The sequence below is a fragment of the Mobula birostris genome, chromosome 2 (genome assembly GCF_030028105.1).
Source record: "Mobula birostris isolate sMobBir1 chromosome 2, sMobBir1.hap1, whole genome shotgun sequence".
Classification (NCBI taxonomy): domain Eukaryota; kingdom Metazoa; phylum Chordata; class Chondrichthyes; order Myliobatiformes; family Myliobatidae; genus Mobula; species Mobula birostris.
Window position 1 is genome coordinate 238,155,109 of NC_092371.1, and position 22,406 is coordinate 238,177,514.

Here is a 22,406-nt window from a genome sequence, read left to right on the forward strand (position 1 = left end):
TGACAAGACTCTGTGCAGTAGTTGAAGTCCGAGGTGTAAATGGTGAAGAGAAAGGGAGACAAGACAGTCCCCTGTGGAGCCCCAGTGCTGCTGATCACTCTGTCGGACACACAGTGTTGCAAGCACACGTACTGTGGTCTGCCAGTCAGGTGATCAAGAATCCATGACACCAGGAAAGCATCCACCTGCATCGCTGTCAGCTTCTCCCCCAGCAGAGCAGGGCAGATGGTGTTGAACGCACTGGAGAAGTCAAAAAATATGACCCTCACAGTGCTCGCTGGCTTGTCCAGGTGGGCGTAGACACGGTTTGCCCCATCACCCGCCTGTCTTTCCTGACATCTTTACTGCTCACTATCTTAGATATATTTCTGTTTTCCCCTTCCTCCGCTCTATCATTCAGGTTCCCAACCCCTTGCCAAATTAGCTTAAACCCTCCCTAACAGCTCTATTAAACCTTCCCGCCAGGATATTGGTCCCCTTCGGGTTCAGGTGTAACCTGTTCATTTTGAACTGGTCATACTTGCCCCAGAAGAGATCCCAATTATCCAAGAATCTGAAGCCCTGCCCCCTAGACCAGTCTCTCAGCCACGCATTCATCTGCCTGATCCTACTATTCTTGCCCTCGCTAGCATGTGGCACAGGTAGCAATCACAATATTACTACCCTAGAGGTCCTGCTTCTCAGCTTCCTTCCTAACTCCTGGAAAACTCTCTTCAGGACCTCCTCTCTTCTCCTATCTATGTCATTGGTACCAACATGTACCAAGACAACTGTCTGCTCGCCCTCTCCCTTCAGAATATTCTGGAGCCGAGCCGAGACATCCCGTACCCTGGCACCTGGGAGGCAACACACCAGGTGGGTATCTCTATCAGGCTCACAGAATCTCCTGTCTGCTCCCCTGACTATGGAATTCCCTATGACTACCGCATTCCTCTTCTCCCTCCTCCCCTCCTGCACAACAGCACCAGGCTCAGTGCCAGAAACCCGGTCACCGTGGGTGTCCCCTGTCAGGTCATCCCCCTCAACAGCATCCAGAACAAGATATTTGTTGCTGAGGGGGACAGCCACAGGGGTGCTCTCCACTATCTGGGCATTTTCCTTCCCTCTCCTAACACTCACCCAGTTTTCCGACCCCTGTAGCCTAGGGATGACTACCTCTCTGTAGGCTCCTGTCTATCACCTCTTCACTTTCCCTGATAAGCAGTAGGTCATCAAGCTGCAGCTCCAGATCCCTAACACTGTCTCTGAGGAGCTGCATCTCAGTGGCCATCAGGGAGGCTGGAGGTCTCCCACTATTCCCACATCTGACACCCTGAACAAAGCACTAACCCTGCAGGCATGCTATCTAATTCTACAGGAATGAAACAGGAAAAATAAGTCTACTCACCCACTTACCTCGACAAACAGATGAACTTTTTAAACCATTAGCTCGTACCGTTAGCTATGTGAGCCCTGCTGTTCCTGTCTGTCCGGGCCGATTCGCCAAGGGGAGAAAAAAAAGAGTTGGCGCTTCGCTCTCACCTCTTCTCGTTTACTGCCAAAGCCCGTTGAAGCCAAAGCCCTACACTCTGCTGCCACTCACTCCGCTGTCCGCTCCGACTGCTGCCCGCTGTATAGGGTGGTCTCCTTTTTAAACTCTCCGCGCTGTCCTGTCTACGTCATGCACCTGCGCAGTCTCGTCCTTCTTGCACTCGAAGAAGTTTTTTTAAAAACTGCCTTCCTTCAGAATTCAGCTCCCACGCCACTCTGCTTTTCCCAATCCAGAAGACTATCCACCACTTGCACTGTCGGTTCGTTCCACACTCGCACCACCCTCTGAGTGAAGAGGTTCTCCCTCATGCTCCCTGTAAACATTTCGCCTTTCACCCTTAACCCACGACCTCTAGTTCTAGTCTCACCCAACCTCAGTGGAAAATGCCTACTTGCATTTACCCTATCTATACCCCTCATAATTTTGTATACCTCTATCAAATCTCCTCTCATTCTACTATCTCTAGGACTGGTAATACAGTCCTAACCTATTCAACCTTTCTCTATAACACAGGTCTGGCAACATCCTTGTAAATTTCTCTGCATTCATTCAAGCATCTTTCCTGTAGGTAGGTGATGAAAACATAGGAATGTTATGCGTATTTTATATATGTCATCATCATGTGCCATGTCGCATCCATTGCCTTCTTCTGGGCAGTGTCCTTACAAAATGGGTGACCCCAACCATTATCAATTCTCTTCAGAGATTGTCTGCCTGGTGTCAGTGGTCGCATAACCAGGACTTGTGATATGCACCAGCTGCTCATACAACCATCCACCACCTGCTCCCATGACTTTATGTGACCCTGATTGGTGGCTAAGTCGGTGCTACACCTTGCCCAAGGGTGACCTGCAGGCTAGCGGAGGGAAGAAGCACCTTTAGTACGAACATATCTCAACCCCGCCACCTAATTGATAGGCATCCATTAGTCTCGTGAGACCATGGATTTGCGCCTTGGAAGATTTCCAGGGCGCAGGCCTGGGCAAGGTTGTATGGAAGACCGGCAGTTGCCCATGCTGCAAGTCTCCCCTCTCCACGCCACTGATGTTGTCCAAGGGAAGGGCACTAGGGCCAATACAGCTTGGCACCAGCTTCGTCGCAGAACAATGTGTGGTTAAGTGCCTTTCTCAAGGACATAGAACTAGTGACTTTCAGATCACTAGACGAATGCCTTAACCACTTGGCCACATACCAACACACATGCCACCTAATTAATATGTATACATATGTATAAAATACACAAAGATACAAAATATACATACAAATTATGTATATGTACATACCTTGATAATAAATTTGACTTTAAACCCTCTTAAAAGGTACAAAAAGTAGCAGCCTTTCAGTCACTATAAGTTTAAATGCCTTAGATTACTTTCACAAGCATCAAAAATATAGTTACATTTGCATTACATCTCAATGCGTAAAAGCTTTGTCATCTTTATAAGATCTAAATCACCCAGGGATAGGCTCACCATAAAATCAAACAGAAGCCAATTCCTCTTCAGAGGTAACCATCTGGATGAGCACAATCTCAGATTAATTTCACAGGGATCCTTAGCAAATGCTCACTTCCTACATTTCCTTCCCCTTTGGAGTTAATAGCAAAGTATATAACATCATTTCAGATTGTACCAGCACCTGGTAGGTTCTAAAAAGACACCATACTTACTGTGTAAATAATCAAGCAAGCTCCCATTTTTCATTAATTCAGTGATAATGTAAATTGGCTCTTCAACGGTGCACACAGCATACAGCTGAATTAGCTTGGGATGTCTCAGTGACTTCATTATTTGTGCCTCCCTTAGGAAGTCCTCTTTGGCCATCATTCCTAAAAATGGACACAGCAAACAAATTCTGTTCACTCACTCTTACCCAGCAGGATCCACAATAAAATCTAACAGGGAGATTATCATCCGTACCTAAGGAATTAGTGGCATTACTTGGTCAGCCAAAGATTTTCAGTCCCTGTGCATTGATAGTAGGTTCAAACACAGTACTCACCACTATTCCAGGCCGATCATGTTATATTGAACATTGATTCAGGACCATGCTTTCTGGTGGTGTCCTGTTATAAAAACTGAATATTCTGGGATAGAAATTCTGCTTGCAACAAGCAAAATGCTGAACACAAACATCCCACCGATCCCCTGAACTTCCAGATCATTAATTTCCAATTCTGATCTCTGCTCCTTCTAAAACGATTAAGTCAAGTGGAGATGAAAAGGGATCTCCACGGAAGAAAGGAATAGGTTTGCTTGTGCGTGACAATTTCTAATGACTTACACTATACTGCATGTCTGCTCATCAAGATCCTAATAAAGCAATAAAGTCTCTCCACCTAAGATTGGCTTCCTTTACCAAGTAAACAGTCAATGCTTCGGGCTCTTTATCTTTCCCACCCACCTGACTTTGCCTACACTGTAAAACGGGATATAAATCAAGAAATAATGGGTGTTGGTGAGAAAGTTATTGCAATAGTAATAGGTAATTTTAATTCTCAAATTTACAGAGTTATTTCTTAGAGCTCAAGAACAGATAGGCCTACAAAAAGTGGTGGATACAGCCCGATCTATCACAGGAAAAACCCTCCCCACCATTGAGCACATCTACAGAGAGCGCTGCCACCAGAAAGCAGCATCCATCATTAAAGCCTCCCACATTCCAGGCCGTGCTCTCTTCTTGCTGCTGCCATTGGGCAGGAGGTGGAGGAGCCTTAGGTCCCACACTACCAGGTTCAGGAACAGTTATTACCCTTCAACCATCAGTGTAGATAACTTCACTCACCTCAACTCTGAACTGATCCCACGACCTACTGACTCACTTTCAAGGACTCTACAATTCATGTTCTCTGTACTTACTATCTATTTATTTATGGGTTTTTTTATTTCCACAGATTGTCTTTTTTGTCATATTGGTCGCTTGTCAGTCTTCTTGTGCAGTTTTTCATTGATTCTATTGTATTTCTTTATAAATCAAGAAATAATGGGGGTTTTTAAGAAAGTTACTCAATAATAGTGTGTGATTATAATTATCCTATTCACAGAGTCTATTCAGAATAATTTCTTAGAGTAAAATGATAGGGAACCACCCAGGGAGCAAGCTATTTTAGATTTGGTAGAGTAAGTGAAGACAAGATTAATTAATGCACCTCATATTCTGTGCAAGTAACCTCGAACGTGATGGCAAGCATATTATTTTCTCCTTCTGAAATATTTTTGTTCTTTTTCTTTTTTTCTTTTCCCCTCCCCTTCCCTCTTCTTCTATTCCACACTCTGGCCTCTCACCTATTCTCCACGTCTGCCTATCATCTCCCCCTGGTGCCCCTCCTTCTTCCCCTTCTCCCATTGTCCACTCTCCTCTCTTATTAGCGCCCTTTGCCAGCCCTTTGCCAGCCCTTTGCCTTTCCTACCCACCTGGCTTCACCTATCACCTTCTAGCTTGTCCTCCTTCCCTCCTCCCTACATTTTAATTCTGGCATCTTCCACCTTCATTTTCAGTTCCGATTAAGAGCCCTGGCCCGAAATGTCAACAGTTTATTCATTTCCATAGATGCTGTCTGACCTGCTGAGTTCCTCCAGTGCTTTGTGTGTGTTGTCTGGATTTCCAGATTCTGAAGAACCTCTTGTGTTTATGATTAATGAATGCAAGGTACAAAGTACTTTGCACAAAAGTACAGCTAGGGTGCCTAAGACTTTTTGCACAGTACTGTATTTGTCAACATGGAGTGGAGGGCCTGTTTGTAAACCTGGCGGGAGCAAATGATGTTGGGAACGGCGAGGTGGGAATGGCGAGGTTGGAGCGTCATCAGAGGGGTGTGCGAAAGGTGGCAGAGAAGGAGTGCCAGGGCAGGGGCAGGGGATGGTGCAGGTGCAGGCACACCCAGTCCGGAGATACCAGGCAAGATCATTTGAACCCAAACAATTGGTTTATTGACCATTACAGAATGTCCCTCTGGTGCTTCCCGCTCTCTTCTCTCTCCATTCCCCTTTCCCAACTATAATTCCCCTCTCCCTGCCCGCTTCCCACTCTCAGTCTACAATAGAGACCTTTATCAGAATCAGGTTTATCATCACTCACATATGACATGAAATTTTTTGTGGCTGAAGTACAGTGCAATGTATAAAATTACTACAGTACTGTAGAAAATTCTCTCTCTCTCTCTCTATCACCATATACACCTATGAAATTTGCACAGTACTGTATACACTTAGTTCAAAGGTTCAAAGGGTCATTTATTATCATACAACTCTGAAATTCTTCAATTCTCTAGGTAGCTATGAGACCAAGAAAGAAAAGAAAAAAAAGGCAGTACAATCATGAATCCCCAAATCCCACCTCCCTGAAAATAAACAAACAATTACAGAGCAGGTACATCAACCACCAAATCCCTCCTCATGCACAAAAACCAAACCAACACAGAATAGGCATACTTTGGAGGTCACTTTATTAAGTACACCTGTACACCTGCTCGTTAATGCAAATATCTAATTAGCCAATCATGTGGCAGCAACTCAATGCCTAAAAACATGCAGACATGGCCAAGAGGCTCAGTTATTGTTCAGGCCAACATCAGAATGGGGAGGAAATAGGATCTCAGTGACTTTGATCATGGAATGATTGGTGGTGCCAGATGGGGTGGTTTGAGTATCTCAGAAACTACTGATCTCCTGGGATTTTCATGCACGACAGGAGTTTACAGAGAATGATGAGAAAGACAGAAGGCATCCAGTGAGTGGCAGTTCTGTAGGCAAGAATGCCTTGCTAATCAGAGAGATCAGGGAAGGATGGCCAGACTGATTCAAGCTGACAAGAAAGTGACAGTCACTCAAAGAACCACGCGTTACAACACAATGTGCAGAAGAGCATCTCTGAACGCACAACACATCGAACCTTGAAGTGGACGGGCTACAGCAGCAACAGGTTCCATTCCTGTAACTAATTAAGGTGACCTCTGAGTGTGTACTAGTGGAACACACTTAGCATGCACTCCAACTTTATAAATTCAATAGAACATTGATTCAAGGTGCAATTTTGGCATTAATCAAAGGACCACCCTTACCTGATTCACTGTTGAGGATATTATCCTCAACTTACACCCCCTTCTTAAAGACTTTAATCGTTAATAAACCCCCTCATTCCTCCTTACATTTACTGCCATGTCTACCTCCCTCCACAAGTCTTCTTTTCTCAGCCTGGCTCCTGGTTGATTTCCTCACTGTGCCTTGGGACTCGATTTGATATTTTACGCAAATTTCTCCCCAAAAGTCATCCCCTCAACCTCCTACTATGTCACTTACATAGCTCCCTCTCAATTCCCCCACCCCACCCTTAAAAAAATCCTCCTTGCAACCATTTGCAAGTGCAAAGCCCATAGGGATGTGGTGTAATGGGAGAGAGAACCATACAGCACAGGAACAGCCCCTTCAGCTCACAATACCAATTTAAACTAAATCTCTTCATCCATATCCCTCCCTTCCTTGCATATTCTTGCGTCTATCAAATGGCTTCCACCACTACCCCTGACAGTCTATTCAAGGCACCTCGTCTACATTGAAAAACTCACCCTGCACGTCTCCTTTAAGCTTTCCCCCTCTCCCCTTAAAAGCATGTCCTCTGGTGTTCAATATTTCTAACCTGGGGAAAAGATCCCGACTGTCTACCCTGCTTAAGAGACTCTCATCCTTTTTTAAAAGCTCTGTTGGGTCTCCCCTCAACCTGCAATCCTCCAGAAAAAAAAAACAAACCATGCTTCCCTGACCTCTCCTGATAGCTCATACCCTCTAATCCAGGCAGCATGTTGCTAAACCACTCCTGTACCCTTCCCAAAGTTTCCATGTCCTTCCGGTAGTGGAATGACCAGAACTGAACACAATATATCAAAAATATCAAAGCCTCTAGAACCCTACCCAATACTTTCCACATGGAAGCATTTCTAAGCCAATATCTGCTTTAGTAATAACCAGTTTCTGATCAGCACGCCTTTAAAAACATCACTGACTTACTCCTTACAGACAGCAGCTGGAATGAGTTATCAAATGAGTGATCGTACCGGTCTTTAGTGTTTTTATGGCAACTGGGGTTCTGTCATTCCAAACTCCTTGCCACACTTCTCCAAATGTTCCAGCACCCAATTTCTTTACCAGTTTCAGAGAGCTACGAGGGATTTCCCATTGATCCACAGTATTGTAAGACAATCCAACCGTATCCGGTGTTCCTGCCTGATGGTTTAAAAAGAGACGGTCAGACATATTTTAAACTTTCAACAGCATACAAGGAGCCAGTGAATAGAATCCTTTAATTTATGAAGATTGTAAATGACACCCACAAGGCCTCATTGTATGAAATCTATGAGAGCAACCTGTCATTAATTTTATTTTTTTTATTTAAAGATACAGCATAGTAACAAGCCCTTCAGGCCCAGTGAACCTGTGCCACCCAATAACACCAATTAACCTACTAAACTGCCACTGCTACTGTGTGGTAACCGGAATCTCCGGAGCAGAAGGCCTCAAATCCTCGGCTTTGCTTGTTTCGCGGCTGGGGCGAGGTCGAAGGCGCTCGGCAGAGGATGGCGCTCGGGAGGCTGTATCGGAGGCTCGAAGTTTTCGGACGGACGGACTCAGTGTTGGCTGTGGTCGGCTGCTTCCAAGGCATTGGCAAGTTGACGGTGCCTGGAGGTTTATGGCAGGGAGTTTCTCCCTTTTGCCGCCTGCTATCGGGGACCCGGGAGTCGATCGACTTGGGGACTTTGAGACTTTTTTTTACTGTGCCCATGGTTTCTCCTTCATCAAATTATGGTATTGCTTTGCACTGCTGTAACTATATGTTATAATTATGTGGTTCTGTCAGTGTGAGTCTTTGGTTTGTCCTGTTTTCTGTGATACCACTCTGGAGAAACATTGTATCATTTCTTAATACATGTATGCATTTCTAAACGACAATAAAAGAGGACGGAGTGTTCTCATAATCTAAAAAAAAACTGTATGTTTTGGAATGTGGGAGGAAACTGGAGATCATGGGTTAAGGGTAAAAGGTGAAAAGTTTAAGAGGAACAAGAGGGGAAACTTCTTCACTCAGGGGGTCGTGAGAGTGAGGAATGAGCATGTAAGTGGTGCATGCGAGCTCGATTTCAATGTATAGGTACATCAATGGTAGGGTTATGGAGGGCTATGGTCCCAGTGGGAGTAGGCAGTTTAAATGGTTTTGGCATGGACTAGATGGGTTGAAGGGCCTGTTTCTCTATGACTCTATGATTCTCTGACACCCAGAGAAAACCCACTCAGTCACGGGGAGAACATAAAAACTTCTGAGAGACAGTGGCGGCAGGGCAGCGTAATCCTACTTCAGCGCAGCTGTCACATCAGCTTGTCTCCACCATGAGCAAACAAAAGCCACATCCTAGAGCTCAGCTCCCGTGATCCCATGCGGTGCAAAGCAACGTTTCATAGGTGCTGGATTCTGTACCATACCACCCAACGCAGCATGAGCATACTTGATCATTTTCTGAGAAAAACCACATGCCTGGCTGCTGTGCTGAGCAACATGCAGCTGCAATGCAGCGATTCCTGTTCCTGGTTCTTTGCATGCGTGTCTCTTAGTCCACATCCTCAGGAATTAACATTACCCACAGGAAGTCAAGGTCATCACATCAAAAAGAGAAATGGAAAATATTTGCATATACATTCATTATTCATAATGCCTGCTACGACTTCACCATTGGAGCACTTTTGGCATCTAGTCAGTATTTTCTGTTGCGAGTTCACAGAAGACTATTGGTGAGGTAGACAGTAATCTATTTCTTTCAGGTGATGCCACCTGAGAGGCAAGAATAGACCAGGTCACTGGGTGAAAGCTGGCAATCATCGTTGAGTGGTGTCACACAAGGCGGTGCTGCCTTTTTTGAATGTTCTATACCTCAAAGAAGTCAGCGCCGGAATTGTAGCCTCTCTTTAGCGTGAACTTCATTGTCAGCCTGGATCACAAGTACAAGCCCGAGGAATTCTGCAGATGCTGGAAATTCAAGCAACACACGTCAAAGTTGCTGGTGAACGCAGTAGGCCAGGCAGCATCTCTAGGAAGAGATTCGACGTTTCGGGCAGAGACCTTTTGTCAGGACTAACTGAAGGAAGAGCTAGTAACAGATTTGAAAGTGGGAGGGGGAGGGGGAGATCTAAAATGATAGGAGAAGACAGGAGGGGGAGGGATGGAGCCAAGAGCTGGACAGTTGATTGGCAAAAGGGATATGAGAGAATCATGGGACAGGAGGCCCAGGGAGAAGGAAAAGGGGGAAGTTACGAAGAATAATATGTTGGACCTGGAGGCTGGTGGGGCGGTAGGTGAGGACCAGGGGAACCCTATTCCTCGTGGGGTGGCGGGAGGATGGAGTGAGAGCAGATGTGCGTGAAATGGGGGAGATGCATTTGAGAGCAGAGTTGATGGTGGAGGAAGGGAAGCCCCTTTCTTTAAAAAAGGAGGACATCTCCCTCATCCTGGAATGAAAAGCCTTATCCTGAGAGCAGATGCGGCGGAGACGGAGGAATTGCGAGAAGGGGATGGCATTTTTGCAAGAGACAGGGTGAGAAGAGGAATAGTCCAGATAGCTGTGAGAGTCTTTTCCTTCTCCCTGGGCCTCCTGTCCCATGATCCTCTCATATCCCCTTTGCCAATCACCTGTCCAGCTCTTGGCTCCATCCCTCCCCCTCCTGTCTTCTCCTATCATTTTGGATCTCCCCCTCCCCCTCCCATTTTCAAATCTCTTACTAGCTCTTCTTTCAGTTAGTCCTGATGAAGGGTCTCAGCCCGAAACGTTGACTGTAGCTCTTTCTAGAGATGTTGCCTGGCCTGCTGCATTCACCAGCAACTTTGATGTGTGTTGCACAAGTCCAAGCCCCTGGTTTCCTGGCGGGCTCTTCTCTCCTCCCATATATTGCAGTGGAAAGGATAGTGAGGGCTAGTAACTAATAAATCGGGATGTGGATCGTGCTAATGTGGTCACAGGGAAACGCAGACAAAGCCTCAAAGCAGAGAGATGGAATGCAGCGGCAACGACACCCAAGCTTCAAGAACTTCATTAATAATGCTATAATGTGCGTCCATCAGTCTTTCTTTGTGTGTAGTTATTCTTTGATGCTGTTGTACAGTATTTCTTTGGTTTTTTAACTTGTTTTTATTTATTGAGATACAGCACAGAATAGGCCTTTCCAGTTCTTTGAGCCACTTGGCAATCCCCCGATTTAATCCTAGCCCAATCACAGGGCAACTAACCTACCAACCAGTACATCTTTGGACTGTGGGAGGGAACTGGAGTAACCGGAGGAAACCCAGACGGTCACAGGGAGAATGTACAAACTCCTTACAGGCAGTGGCGGGAATTGAACCCTTGTCGCTGGTACTGTAAGGTGCTGTGCTAACCACTACACTATCATGCCATGCCATTTTACTGTCAACGCCTGCAGGAAAATAAATCTCAAGGTAGTACATGGTAACATATACATAGTTTGATAAAAATTTTACTTTGAACTTTGCATTGTTGTAATTGAAAATATGGATTTGCTGTTAGAACTGTTGAAATTATTTTATCCTGTAATCAAAGATCTAGTCTGCTTAAGTCTTCCTGTCACCATCATTCTGTTATCAAAAATGTAATTTTATTGGCAATCTCGTCAACTGAAAATGTTAAAGCTGTGCCCAATTTGTGCTCAGGTAGATCAACATTGACTGCTCTGGTGAGTGTCAGATTCGTTTAATAAACCACCCATTATTTCAAACACCGACTCCATGTGGCCTTTTGATTTGCTCCGATACATTTTACAAAGGTGGATGAGTCAAAGATTCAAAGTACACTTCTTATTAAAGTATGTATAAGACCATAAGACCAGAAGATCTAGGAGTAGAATTAGGTCATTTGGCCATTGAGTCTGCTCTGCCATTTCATCATGGCTGATCCAATTTTCCTCTCAGCCCCAATCGCCTGCTTTCTCCCCATAACCCTTCGTGACCCGATTAATCAAGAAACTATCAACCTCTTCCTTAAATATACATTAAGACTTGGCCTCCACAGCTGCCTATGGCAATGAATTCCACAGATTCACCACTCTCTGGCTAAAGAAACTCCCCGAACTTGGAGGACCACTCTTAGTCTGGCCTCTATTTTTGGCCTGTTTGGCATGGATATCCCTACCGAAAGTCAAAGTACAAGGACCTGACTCCAGCCAACATAGCTCTCTGAGTCATAGAAGCACGCAAGCCTCCAAATCCTACAGCAAGTTTGTGGTCCTCTTGGAGGTCATTACTATTGAGTTTAGATCATTAAGAATGAATAAATGACTCAATACTTCATTTAGTAAATTTGAACATTTATCTCACCTTCCTGCATGGAGTCTTAAGTTTGGTACACAAGCCGTCTTGGTTCATCATGTAGTTGTTGACCAGCTCAGCCAGCGTTTGAAATGTTGCTCTTCGTGCAATAAAAAAGCCTCCCTCGTCCAACTTCCTGATTTTATAATGTTTCACTACGTCCCCATCACGAACTGCAAATTACATATGAAATTGGAAATAAATAAAGCACAATATATTTTATTCAAACGGTTTTCGTGGACAGATGGTTTGAACGACAAAAAAATGAAAGAGATGGAACTACAGCAGATCTAAACTTTCACAGATGAGAAGGTCAACTGCACTCTGCCCGCAATGACCATCACCAGCTTCTAGTTCCTCATCATTCCCAACCCATCACCTTATGGTGAGGTTGAGTGGGTTGAGACCTTCAAGTTCCTGGAAGTGACCATCACCATCAGCCTGTCCTGGTCAAACCACAGAGATGTCACAGCCAAGAAAGCTCACCAATGCCTCCTCTTCCTTCCTGAGGCTAAAGAAATTTGGCATGTCCCCACCAGTCCTTACAATTTTTATTTATGCACCACAGAAAACATCTGAATGCTTAATGGCTTGGTGTGTGTGGCAGCTGCTCTGCCTGTGATCACAAGAAACTGGAGAGAGTTGTGGACACAGCTCGGCACATCACAGGAACCAGCCTCCTCTCCACGGACTCTGTTTATACTTCTCCCTGCCTCAGTAAAGCAGCCAGCATAATCAAAGACCCTACACACCTCAGGCATTCTTCCTTCTCCCTTCTTTCATTGGGCAGAAGATACAAAAGCCTGAAAGAGCATGCCACCAGGTTTAAGGACAACTTCTAACCTGCTGTTATGAGACTATTCAATGATTCTCTAATACAATATGCTGGATTCTTGACCCTGTTATGCTCTCACACTTTTGTTTATCTGCAATCTCTGTAGCTGTTAAACTTTATTCTGCATTATTAATGTATTATAATTAAATATAAATATAAAGGCACCCGTTAGTCTTGCGAGACCATGGATCTGCGCCTGGAAAGTCTTCACTCTCCAGGGCGCAGGCCTGGGCAAGGTTGTTTGGAAGACCAGCAGTTGCCCATGCTGCAAGTCTCCCCTCTCCACGACACCAATGTTGTCCAAGGGGAGGGCATTAGGACCCATACAGCTTGGCACCAGTGTCGTTGCAGAGCCATGTGTGGTTAAGTGCCTTGCTCAAGGACACAACACGTTGCCTCGGCTGGGGCTCGAACTCACAACCTTCAAGTCGCTAGTCCAATGCCTTAACCACTTGGCCACGTGCCCATATGTGTTGTAATTAGATTACCTTTAATTGTCACACGTACATCAAAGCATGCAGTGAAATATGTCATTTGCGTCAAATCAAATCAGCAAAGGTTGTGCTGGGCAGCTTGTAAGTGTCACCACGTTTCCCGCATTAACATAGCATGCTGATAACTTACTAACCCTAACCATGAGAGCTTATTGTGAGAGGAAACCAGAGCACACAGAGGATATCCACGTGGGGAGAACATACAAACTGCTTACAGACAGCCGCAGGAATCGAACCCTGATCTTACAGCCAGAGCTGTAAAGCCTTGCATCAACAGCACGCGGCCTTGTTCTACCTCAGAGCACAGTATGCAAGACAAGCTTTTCACTCATTCTTGGTACATTGGACCACTGCAATTCTAATTCTAATTCCAGTCCTCAGCATTCTCCACCCACTGGGTGAAGCCCAACATAAACATAGAACATAGAACATAGCAATATACATCACATTACAGGCCCTCTGGACCACAATGTTGCGCCGACCAAGTAACCCACTCCAGAAACTGCCTAGAATTTCCCTCACCCATAGCCGTCTATTTTTCTAAGCTCTATGTACTTATCTTTGTGGCATCCGTTAGTCTCGCGAGACCACGGATCTGCGCCTGGAAAGTCTTACTTCAGTCTGTGTTGGTAGAGCAGCGTCTGTTGTGGCTGTAGAGACCCACACAGGAGTGACAGTCTCGGCTGCAGCGGCTGCACTTGAAGGCGCTGTCCTCCAGTGTTGTCTTGGTGCTGTTTTTCCGACGAGTGCGCTCTTCTTCAGCAGCGAACTTCAGCTTCTCTTCTCCTCTCTTGAGACCTCATGTACTTATCAAAGAGTCTCTTAAAAGACCCTAATGTATCCGCCTCTATCACCTTCACTGGCAGTGCAGTCCATGCACCCACCACTCTCTGTGTGAAAAACTTACCACTGACATTCCCCTTGTACCTCCTTCCAATCACCATAAAACTGTGCCTCCTCATGTTAGCCATTTCAGCCCTGGGAAAAAACTTCTGGCTATCCACACGATCAATGCCTCTCATCATCTTATACACCTCTATCAGGCCACCTCTCATCCTCCGTCGCTCCAAGGAGAAAAGGCCAAGTTCACTCAACTTATTTTCATAAGGGATGCTCTCCAATTCAGGCAATGTCCTTGTAAATCTCCTCTGCACTCTTTCTATAGTATCCACATCCTTCCTGTAAGTGGTGTAGAAGGAGTTCAGGGTCTCACCGCTACCATTCAGAAGGAGGTACAGGAGCTTTAGGTCCCATACCACCAGGTTCAGGAACAATTATTATCCTTCAACCACCAGGCTCCTGAACCAAAAGGGTTAACTTCACTCAGCTCAACAATAAACTGGTTCCACAACCAATGAGCCAACTTTCAAGGACTCTACAACTCATGTTCTCAATATTAATTAACTGATTTTTAATTAATTAATATTTGCAAAATTTAATTTCTTTTACATATTCGTTGCTTGTCATTCTTTGCTTGTATGTAGTTTTTTGTTGATTCTGTTGTATTCCTTTGCTCTACCGTGAATGCCCATAAGATAATGAATCTCAGGGTAGTGTATGGTGATATATACATACTTTGAACTTTTAATGGGTTAAAGCACAATGACCTAGTGGATGAGAATTTAGGCAAAAGGATTATGATTGAGGAGCCAGCCACAGTTCCTGCAGTTCGCTACGATGCCGCATATCAGAGAAAGTACCTCACAAGACAAAGAGTCTAGAGGCCGTGATGCATTTCAGAAAAAGAAATGGGAAGAGATGATTTGAACTAAACGGTTCATTTTCGAAGGGGATGCAGGAACACAGAGACTAGAGAGTGAGCAGATGAAAGTCTTTTGACAATGACAGAAATTGAAAAATCAGACAGAATCTTTAGCTTTATAAAGAAGAGGGAAAAGTAGAAAACCAAGGAAGATTGCTAACCTTCATACTCCACAAGTTAGAGACTAGTTGGAGAACTGGAGTCAGTTTTGGCCATCGCATTATATTGAAGCAGATCAAGACTCAGCATGGATGTAGAAAAGGTTTACCAGAGTAATCCTGCAGCAAGAGACCTCCAGAAGGTAGAAGGAAGAAAATTAGGTTGCGCCCTGTAGAGCAGAGAAGGTTTTGACTGAGCAATTTAGTCCTGAGAAAGATTCTGAGAGAAAAACTAAAAAAAAGTAAGGAAAAATTATCTTCAGAGACCATAGATTTACAGCAATTGATAAAATGCAACATAACAGAAGTGTGAACTAGCTTGTAATTATTATCCACAGACTCACTTTCAAGGATTCTGCAATTCATGCTCTCAATATTATTTGCTTTATATTTCCACAGTTAGTCTTCTTTGGCACATCGGTTGTTTGTCAGTCGTTGTTTATCTATAGTTTTTTTTTGTAAATTCTATTGTATTTTCTGTAAATGCTTGCAAGAAAATGAATCTCAAGGTTCCCATGATTACCAAAATTCTATTAATCTCTGCTCTGGATGAGCAAAGATTCAAAGTACATTTGTTATCAAAATATGTATGCAGAACACAACCTTGAGATTTGTCTTCCCCGCATACAGCCACAAAACATGGAACCTATTCAAAGAGAAACCACAAACTCCCCTTCTTCTTAGTAATGAGAGCCCTCATCTCAGTACTACCATCGGGGGGTGGGGGGAGGTACTGGAGCCTGAAGACCCACACTCAATGCTTCTTCGCCTCTACCATCAGATTTCTGAATGGTCCATGAACACTACCTCACCATTCCTCCTTTGCACTTCTCGTTCATTTATATGAAGAAATTTTTTTTTTGTGTCTTGCAATGTCCTGCTGTCACAAAACGACCAAGTTCACAACATGCATCAGCAATAATAAACCTGATTCTGATTCACATTGACTGAGCCTTCCAGGGTAAAGGAATACAAAGGTTCATCATCCTCTGAGTGAAGATATTTCTTCTTACTTTGGTCTTAAATTGTCTATCCCCTATTATTAAACTGAGCTCCTGGTTCTAGACTCCTCATACTTCTTCCTGGCATACTCCTGACATCTATTTATTTATTCATTGATGTATAGCCACACCAGCCCTTCAAACTGCATCACAGAGCAATCCCCCGATTTAATGCTAGCCTAATCACCGGACAATTTACAATGACCAATTAACCTACCAACCAGTATGTCCTTGGACTGTGGGAGAGCATCTGGAGGAAACCCACACAGTCACAGGGAGAAGGTACAAACTTCTTATAGGCAGTGGTGAGAACTGAATCCGAGTTGTTGGTACTGTAAAGCGTTGTGCCACACCAACTAGCCTGTCAAATTTTTTATGTAGGTTTCGATAAGGTTTCCCCTTGTCTTTCTAAAGTCCACTCAATCTCTCCTCAAAGAGCAAACCTACCAGCATTGAAGCTAGTCTAGTTAATCTTTCCTGCTTTCCTTCTATGTTAAATACACCCTTTCCTAGGTAAAGAGACCGAAACTGAATCTAATATTCCAGATACAGTCTCACTAAGGCCCTATACAATTGAGGTTCTCCAGTAATTCCTCCTGGGAGGGGGGAGAAGATGGCGGCACGACGGCAGCGCGTGCGGCCACTTCGGTGATGCTGTCTGTTATCTGTCAAGTAGGGGACCGTGCACAATTCTGATTTGATGGAGACAGACGTGAGAGTGTGGAGGAACATCTGGAAAACTTCTGAAATGCTTGATGTAGTGATTTCTCCTTTGAAATGCATAGTGTATGTGCTTTAACAGACCTGCAATTTGTCCCAAAACTGATTTTGGGTTGCAGCAGACTCCAGCAACAAATAGGAGAACTGCTATTTAGGGAATGCTTCATTACAAATTGAAATCATCAAGGCAAACAACTTCATACCAGACACCACATGCTGCAGAACATCACTCCGTAATGCTCACACCATCCTATACAACCGTAGCTTAGATGTAAATAAGATTTGCTTTACTTGTCATATGTACACCGAAACATCAAAATAATAAATGGCACAGTTTGCAGCAGTAACAACACAGACCAAGGTTGTTCAAGAGGCAGCCTGAAGTGTTGCCCTACTTCCGGTGCCAACATAGCATGCTCTCAATTTACTGACCCGCACGTCTTCAGAATGTGGGAGGAAACATTCTCTTCTGAAAATGTACGGGTTACAGTTAGTAAGTTGCGGGCATGCTATAATAGTGAGGTGCCCAGCACTTTTGCACAGGCCTGTATTTGTCAATGTGGAGTGAAGAAAGATTATGTAATTCTGGCAGGAGCAAAGGATGTTGGGACTGGCGAGGGTGGAGTGCCACAAGAGGGGTATTGGACAGGTGGCAGAGAAGAAGCGGGGGGTGTGGCACAGGTGCAGACGTACCCAGCCCTGAGACAACAGGCAAGATCATTTGATTCCAAACAATTGGCTTCCCTTCTCCCTTCCACTTTTGCCAACAAAGATTCCCCTCTCCCTGCACCCTTCCCACTCTCCATCCACAATAGACCATATCAGAATCAGGTTTATCATCGTTCATAGGCCATGAAAACTTGCTGCTTGCAGCAGCAGTACAGTTTAATAATTAAAACCACTACAGTACCATGCAAAAGTCTTAGGCACCCTAGCTATACTATATATATGTGTGTGTGTGTCTGAGACTTTTGCACAGTACTGTATTTGTCAGTGGAGTGGAGTGGAGATTAGGTTTGTAAATCTGGAGGGAGAAAAGGATGTTGGGAATAGTGAGGGGGGAGTGGCGTGGAAAGAGTGTGGGACAGGTGGCAGAGAAGGAGTGCCAGAAGGTGGGGGGGTGGTGTGGGTACAGACACACCTAGCCATGAGACAACAGGCAAGGTTTTATTTCCAAACAATTGGACTTCTACTGCCTATATACAAAAATAGTCCAAGTGAACTGAAGCGACACACATCAAATTTGCTGGTGAACGCAGCAGGCCAGGCAGCATCTCTAGGAAGAAGTACAGTCGACGTTTCAGGCTGAGACCCTTCGTCAGGACTAACTGAAGGAAGAGTTAGTAAGAGATTTGAAAGTGGGAGGGGGAGGGGGAGATCCAAAATGATAGGAGAAGACAGGAGGGGGAGGGATGGAGCCAAGAGCTGGACAGGTGATTGGCAAAGGGGATATGAGAAGATCATGGGACAGGAGGTCCGGGAAGAAAGACGGGGGGGGGGGACCCAGAGGATGGGCAAGGGGTATATTCAGAGGGACAGAAGGAGAAAAAGGAGAGTGAGAGAAAGAATGTGTGTATATAAATAAATAACGGATGGGGTACGAGGGGGAGGTGGGGCATTAGCGGAAGTTAGAGAAGTCAATGTTCATGCCACCAGGTTGGAGGCTACCCAGACGGAATATAAGGTGTTGTTCCTCCAACCTGAGTGTGGCTTCATCTTTACAGTAGAGGAGGCCGTGGATAGACATGTCAGAATGGGAATGGGATGTGGAATTAAAATGTGTGGCCACTGGGAGATCCTGCTTTCTCTGGCGGACAGAGCGTAGGTGTTCAGCAAAGCGGTCCCCCAGTCTGCGTCGGGTCTCGCCAATATATAGAAGGCCACATCAGGAGCACCGGACGCAGTATATCACCCCAGTCGACTCACAGGTGAAGTGTCGCCTCACCTGGAAGGACTGTCTGGGGCCCTGAATGGTGGTAAGGGAGGAGGTGTAAGGGCATGTGTAGCACTTGTTCTGCTTACAAGGATAAGTGCCAGGAGGGAGATCAGTGGGGAGGGATCGGGGGGACGAATGGACAAGGGAGTCGCGTAGGCAGTGATCCCTGCGGAAAGCAGACAGGGGGGGAGAGAAAGATGTGCTTAGTGGTGGGATCCCGTTGGAGGTGGCGGAAGTTACGGAGAATAATATGTTGGACCCGGAGGCTGGTGGGGTGGTAGGTGAGGACCAGGGGAACCTTATTCCTAGTGGGGTGGCGGGAGGATGGAGTGAGAGCAGATGTGCGTGAAATGGGGGAGATGCGTTTGAGAGCAGAGTTGATGGTGGAGGAAGGGAAGCCCCTTTCTTTAAAAAAGGAGGACATCTCCCTCGTCCTAGAATGAAAAGCCTCATCCTGAGAGCAGATGCGGCGGAGACGGAGGAATTGCGAGAAGGGGATGGCGTTTTTGCAAGAGACAGGGTGAGAAGAGGAATAGTCCAGAGAGCTGTGAAAGTCAGTAGGCTTATAGTAGACATCAGTAGATAAGCTGTCTCCAGAGACACAGACAGAAAGATCTAGAAAGGGGAGGGAGGTGTTGGAAATGGACCAGGTAAACTTGAGGACAGGGTGAAAGTTGGAGGCAAAGTTAATAAAGTCAACGAGCTCAGCATGCGTGCAGGAAGCAGCGCCAATGCAGTCGTTGATGTAGCGAAGGAAAAGTGGGGGACAGATACCAGAATAGGCACGGAACATAGATTGTCCAAGTGAACTGAAGTCTGGTTACCCTCCAATATGATGGTTGACTGGGTAACCTCCAACTCAATGGCATGAAAATCGATTTCTTCTTCTGGTAAACAAATTCCTCCCCCTTCCTCTGTTCTCCACTCTAACCTCTTACTTCCCACCTGCCTACTATTTCCCCCTTGACCCCCTCCTCATTGCCTTTCTCATATAGTCCACTCTCCTGTCCTATCAGATTCTTTCTTCTCTAGCCCTTAACCTTTTCCACCCACCTGGCTTCACCTATCACCTTCTAGCTAGCTTCTTTCCCCTCCCCCCTCCTTTTTATTCTGGCATCTTCCTCCTTCCTTCTCAATCTTGAAGAACGGTTTGGCCCAAAATATCGACTGTTTATTCTTTTCCACAGGTGCTGCCTGATCTACTGAGCTCTTCCAGCATTTTGTTTGTGTCAACTGAAGTCGAGTTCATCATCATGTAGACATGTGTGACGAGGTACAGATACAGGGAAATACTTGATTCAGCAACATCACAGGTACATAGATACACACTGCACACAACATAAAATTTTATAGACAGTGAAGAGTGAGAGAAAAATGACCGCACAAGAAACAAGAGTTTACTGTAAACAGACACAATCTGAAACAGGTCCATGATCTTGCAAAAGGTAGTCTGTATTGTTCTGTTACTGAGGTACAGTTAGGGTTGTGGATATACATTTAAAACTTTGAGATTTTTTATCTATTTAACCTTGTAATGTGACAAAATGGAATCTGTATAATCCCAAAGTCCTGTGCTATATGCTGAGTGTGTATGTGACAGAAGGCATGTAATGTTCTGATCATTGTTCATTGTATAACTAAGGGAAGGTTGGTACATTGCGTGGCCTTGAATACTGCAGCTGCTAGGTGGAGGAGCTGACTCCCAGAACAGATAAAAACCAAGAAAAGTTGTATTTAAAAAACTTTGTGAGCTGTAAAACAGCAGTGCCTGCCATCCACTTAGGAATGGAGATGTTTCTCCTTGCAAGTAATAAACATGCTTTTGAACAGATCGATTCTGTGTTTTTTTTTGGTTCTTTGTTATGAGACCTAGCGAAAGGTGCACGATAGGATCTCGACAAGAACCTGATGGTTGTAGAAAGTAGCTGTTCCTGAACCTGGTGTTCTGGGACTTCAGGCTTCTGTAACCCCTGCCAGCAAACATTAGCATGTCTAAAATAGGCCACAGCTCAGTAATGCATGGGAAACACAAACAAAATGCTGGAGGAGCTCAGCAGGTCAGGCAGCATCTATTGAGGGGAATAAACAGTCAATGTTTCAGGCCAAGACCCTTCATCGGGACAGATGACGACTCTCATACTGAAACATCGACTGTTTATTCCCCTTCATAGATGCAGAGTTCCTCCAGCATTTTGTGTGTGCTGCTCTGGATTTCCAGCATCTATGCTGCTGTGCTCTATAACTCTATAACAAGACTCATTTAGATCCACAAAGGACAAAAATATTTTATAAAGGATAACAATGATACCTGAGAGAGAGTAGTCACCAAGTTTGCTTTCACTCTCTCGGACAAGGAAGGAGCCAGGACTGTTTCCCGCCATCATCAGCTGTTTTTCTGCATCAGCACGCTTTATCCCTCCGAAGAACCATCTGTAATGAAACGATAAGAATGCTTAAGTAGGAACTCTGGACTGGTAAGCAACATGACATTGCCAATTTTCTCTTCCTTGTGCTGTCCAGAAAATCAGCTGAGTGACAAACCGCACAGAAAAAGGAGCTTTTACTTCAGTAAAGTTTTCGTCGCAACATTCCTGCCTTCCCTCATTATATTATCAACCAATGAATTATTGTCCCATCTTCTGAGAGGCTAACTGTGAAGCCCTTACTCATCAAAAGACAAACGGCCTTTCAATATATCTATTAACCTGGCTTCCACAGATTTACTAACCTCTGGCTCAAGAAATTCCTCTTCATCGCTGTCCAAAAGGGACGTCTTTTCATTCTGATGATGTGCCCTCTAGTCCTAGACTCGCCCGTTATAGGAAACATCCTCTTCACATCCACTCTATCTCGGCCTTTCAACATTCAATGGGTTTCAATGAGATCCACCTTCATTCTCCTAAACTCCAACAAGTACAGGCCCAAAACCATACAATAGCCCTTTCATTCAACGATCATTGTCGTTAACCTCCTCTGGACCCTTTCCAATGCTGGCACATCCTTTCTTAGATGTGGGGCCTGGAACTGCTGACAATAGTCCAAATGTGGTTTGACCAATTTCTCATTAAATTCTTGCTTTTTATAGGCATATAGCAGCTCATAGGCATAAAGTCGACTTTCATATGTATTCTGTACAACACCATCTCTGTGACCATTCACTACCGAGCTGATATTCTTCTATCTGAGCAAGGTCTTCTTTTCAGTTTAACATAGGCTGCACCAAATCCATTCTGCGTTAATTATTGTTTGTATATCCCAGCCCTTCGGGACAACTCTGCCTCCCAGCAAAGCAAATCTATGAGCTTCATTCCCCTTGCTGCTACTTTAATCTTACACAGGCGAAGTAATTCCCCTTGGATCCATTTGTCCCTCACTTACACTATAGGGGATCACCATCACCAATTAATTTCCCAGCATGTCTTTGTGACGTATGGAATGACACAGTTATGTAGCAGTTAGCGCAACACTTTGCAGTGCTAACAGTCACCAATCAGGGCAGAATTCCTGCCACTGTCTATAAGGGCTCACACCACCAGGTTCAGGAGCAGTTACTACCCATCAACCATCAGGCTGTTTAATCAAAGGGGATAACTTCACTTGCCCCATCACTGAA

At 44.8% G+C, this 22,406-nt stretch overlaps 1 protein-coding gene across 1 annotated transcript in view; it reads right to left on the reverse strand.

Annotated features, from left to right (window-relative positions):
* Positions 1 to 22,406, reverse strand: part of frk (fyn-related Src family tyrosine kinase) — a 155,225-nt gene that overhangs the window by 20,111 nt on the left and 112,708 nt on the right. Inside the window, exons 2-5 of the mRNA XM_072251618.1 lie at positions 21,102 to 21,223; positions 11,897 to 12,060; positions 7,581 to 7,749; positions 3,201 to 3,359 (exon numbers count right to left, since the gene is read on the reverse strand). Of these exons, the coding sequence (XP_072107719.1) occupies positions 3,201 to 3,359; positions 7,581 to 7,749; positions 11,897 to 12,060; positions 21,102 to 21,223 (614 nt within the window). The remainder of the gene's footprint in view (positions 1 to 3,200; positions 3,360 to 7,580; positions 7,750 to 11,896; positions 12,061 to 21,101; positions 21,224 to 22,406) is intronic.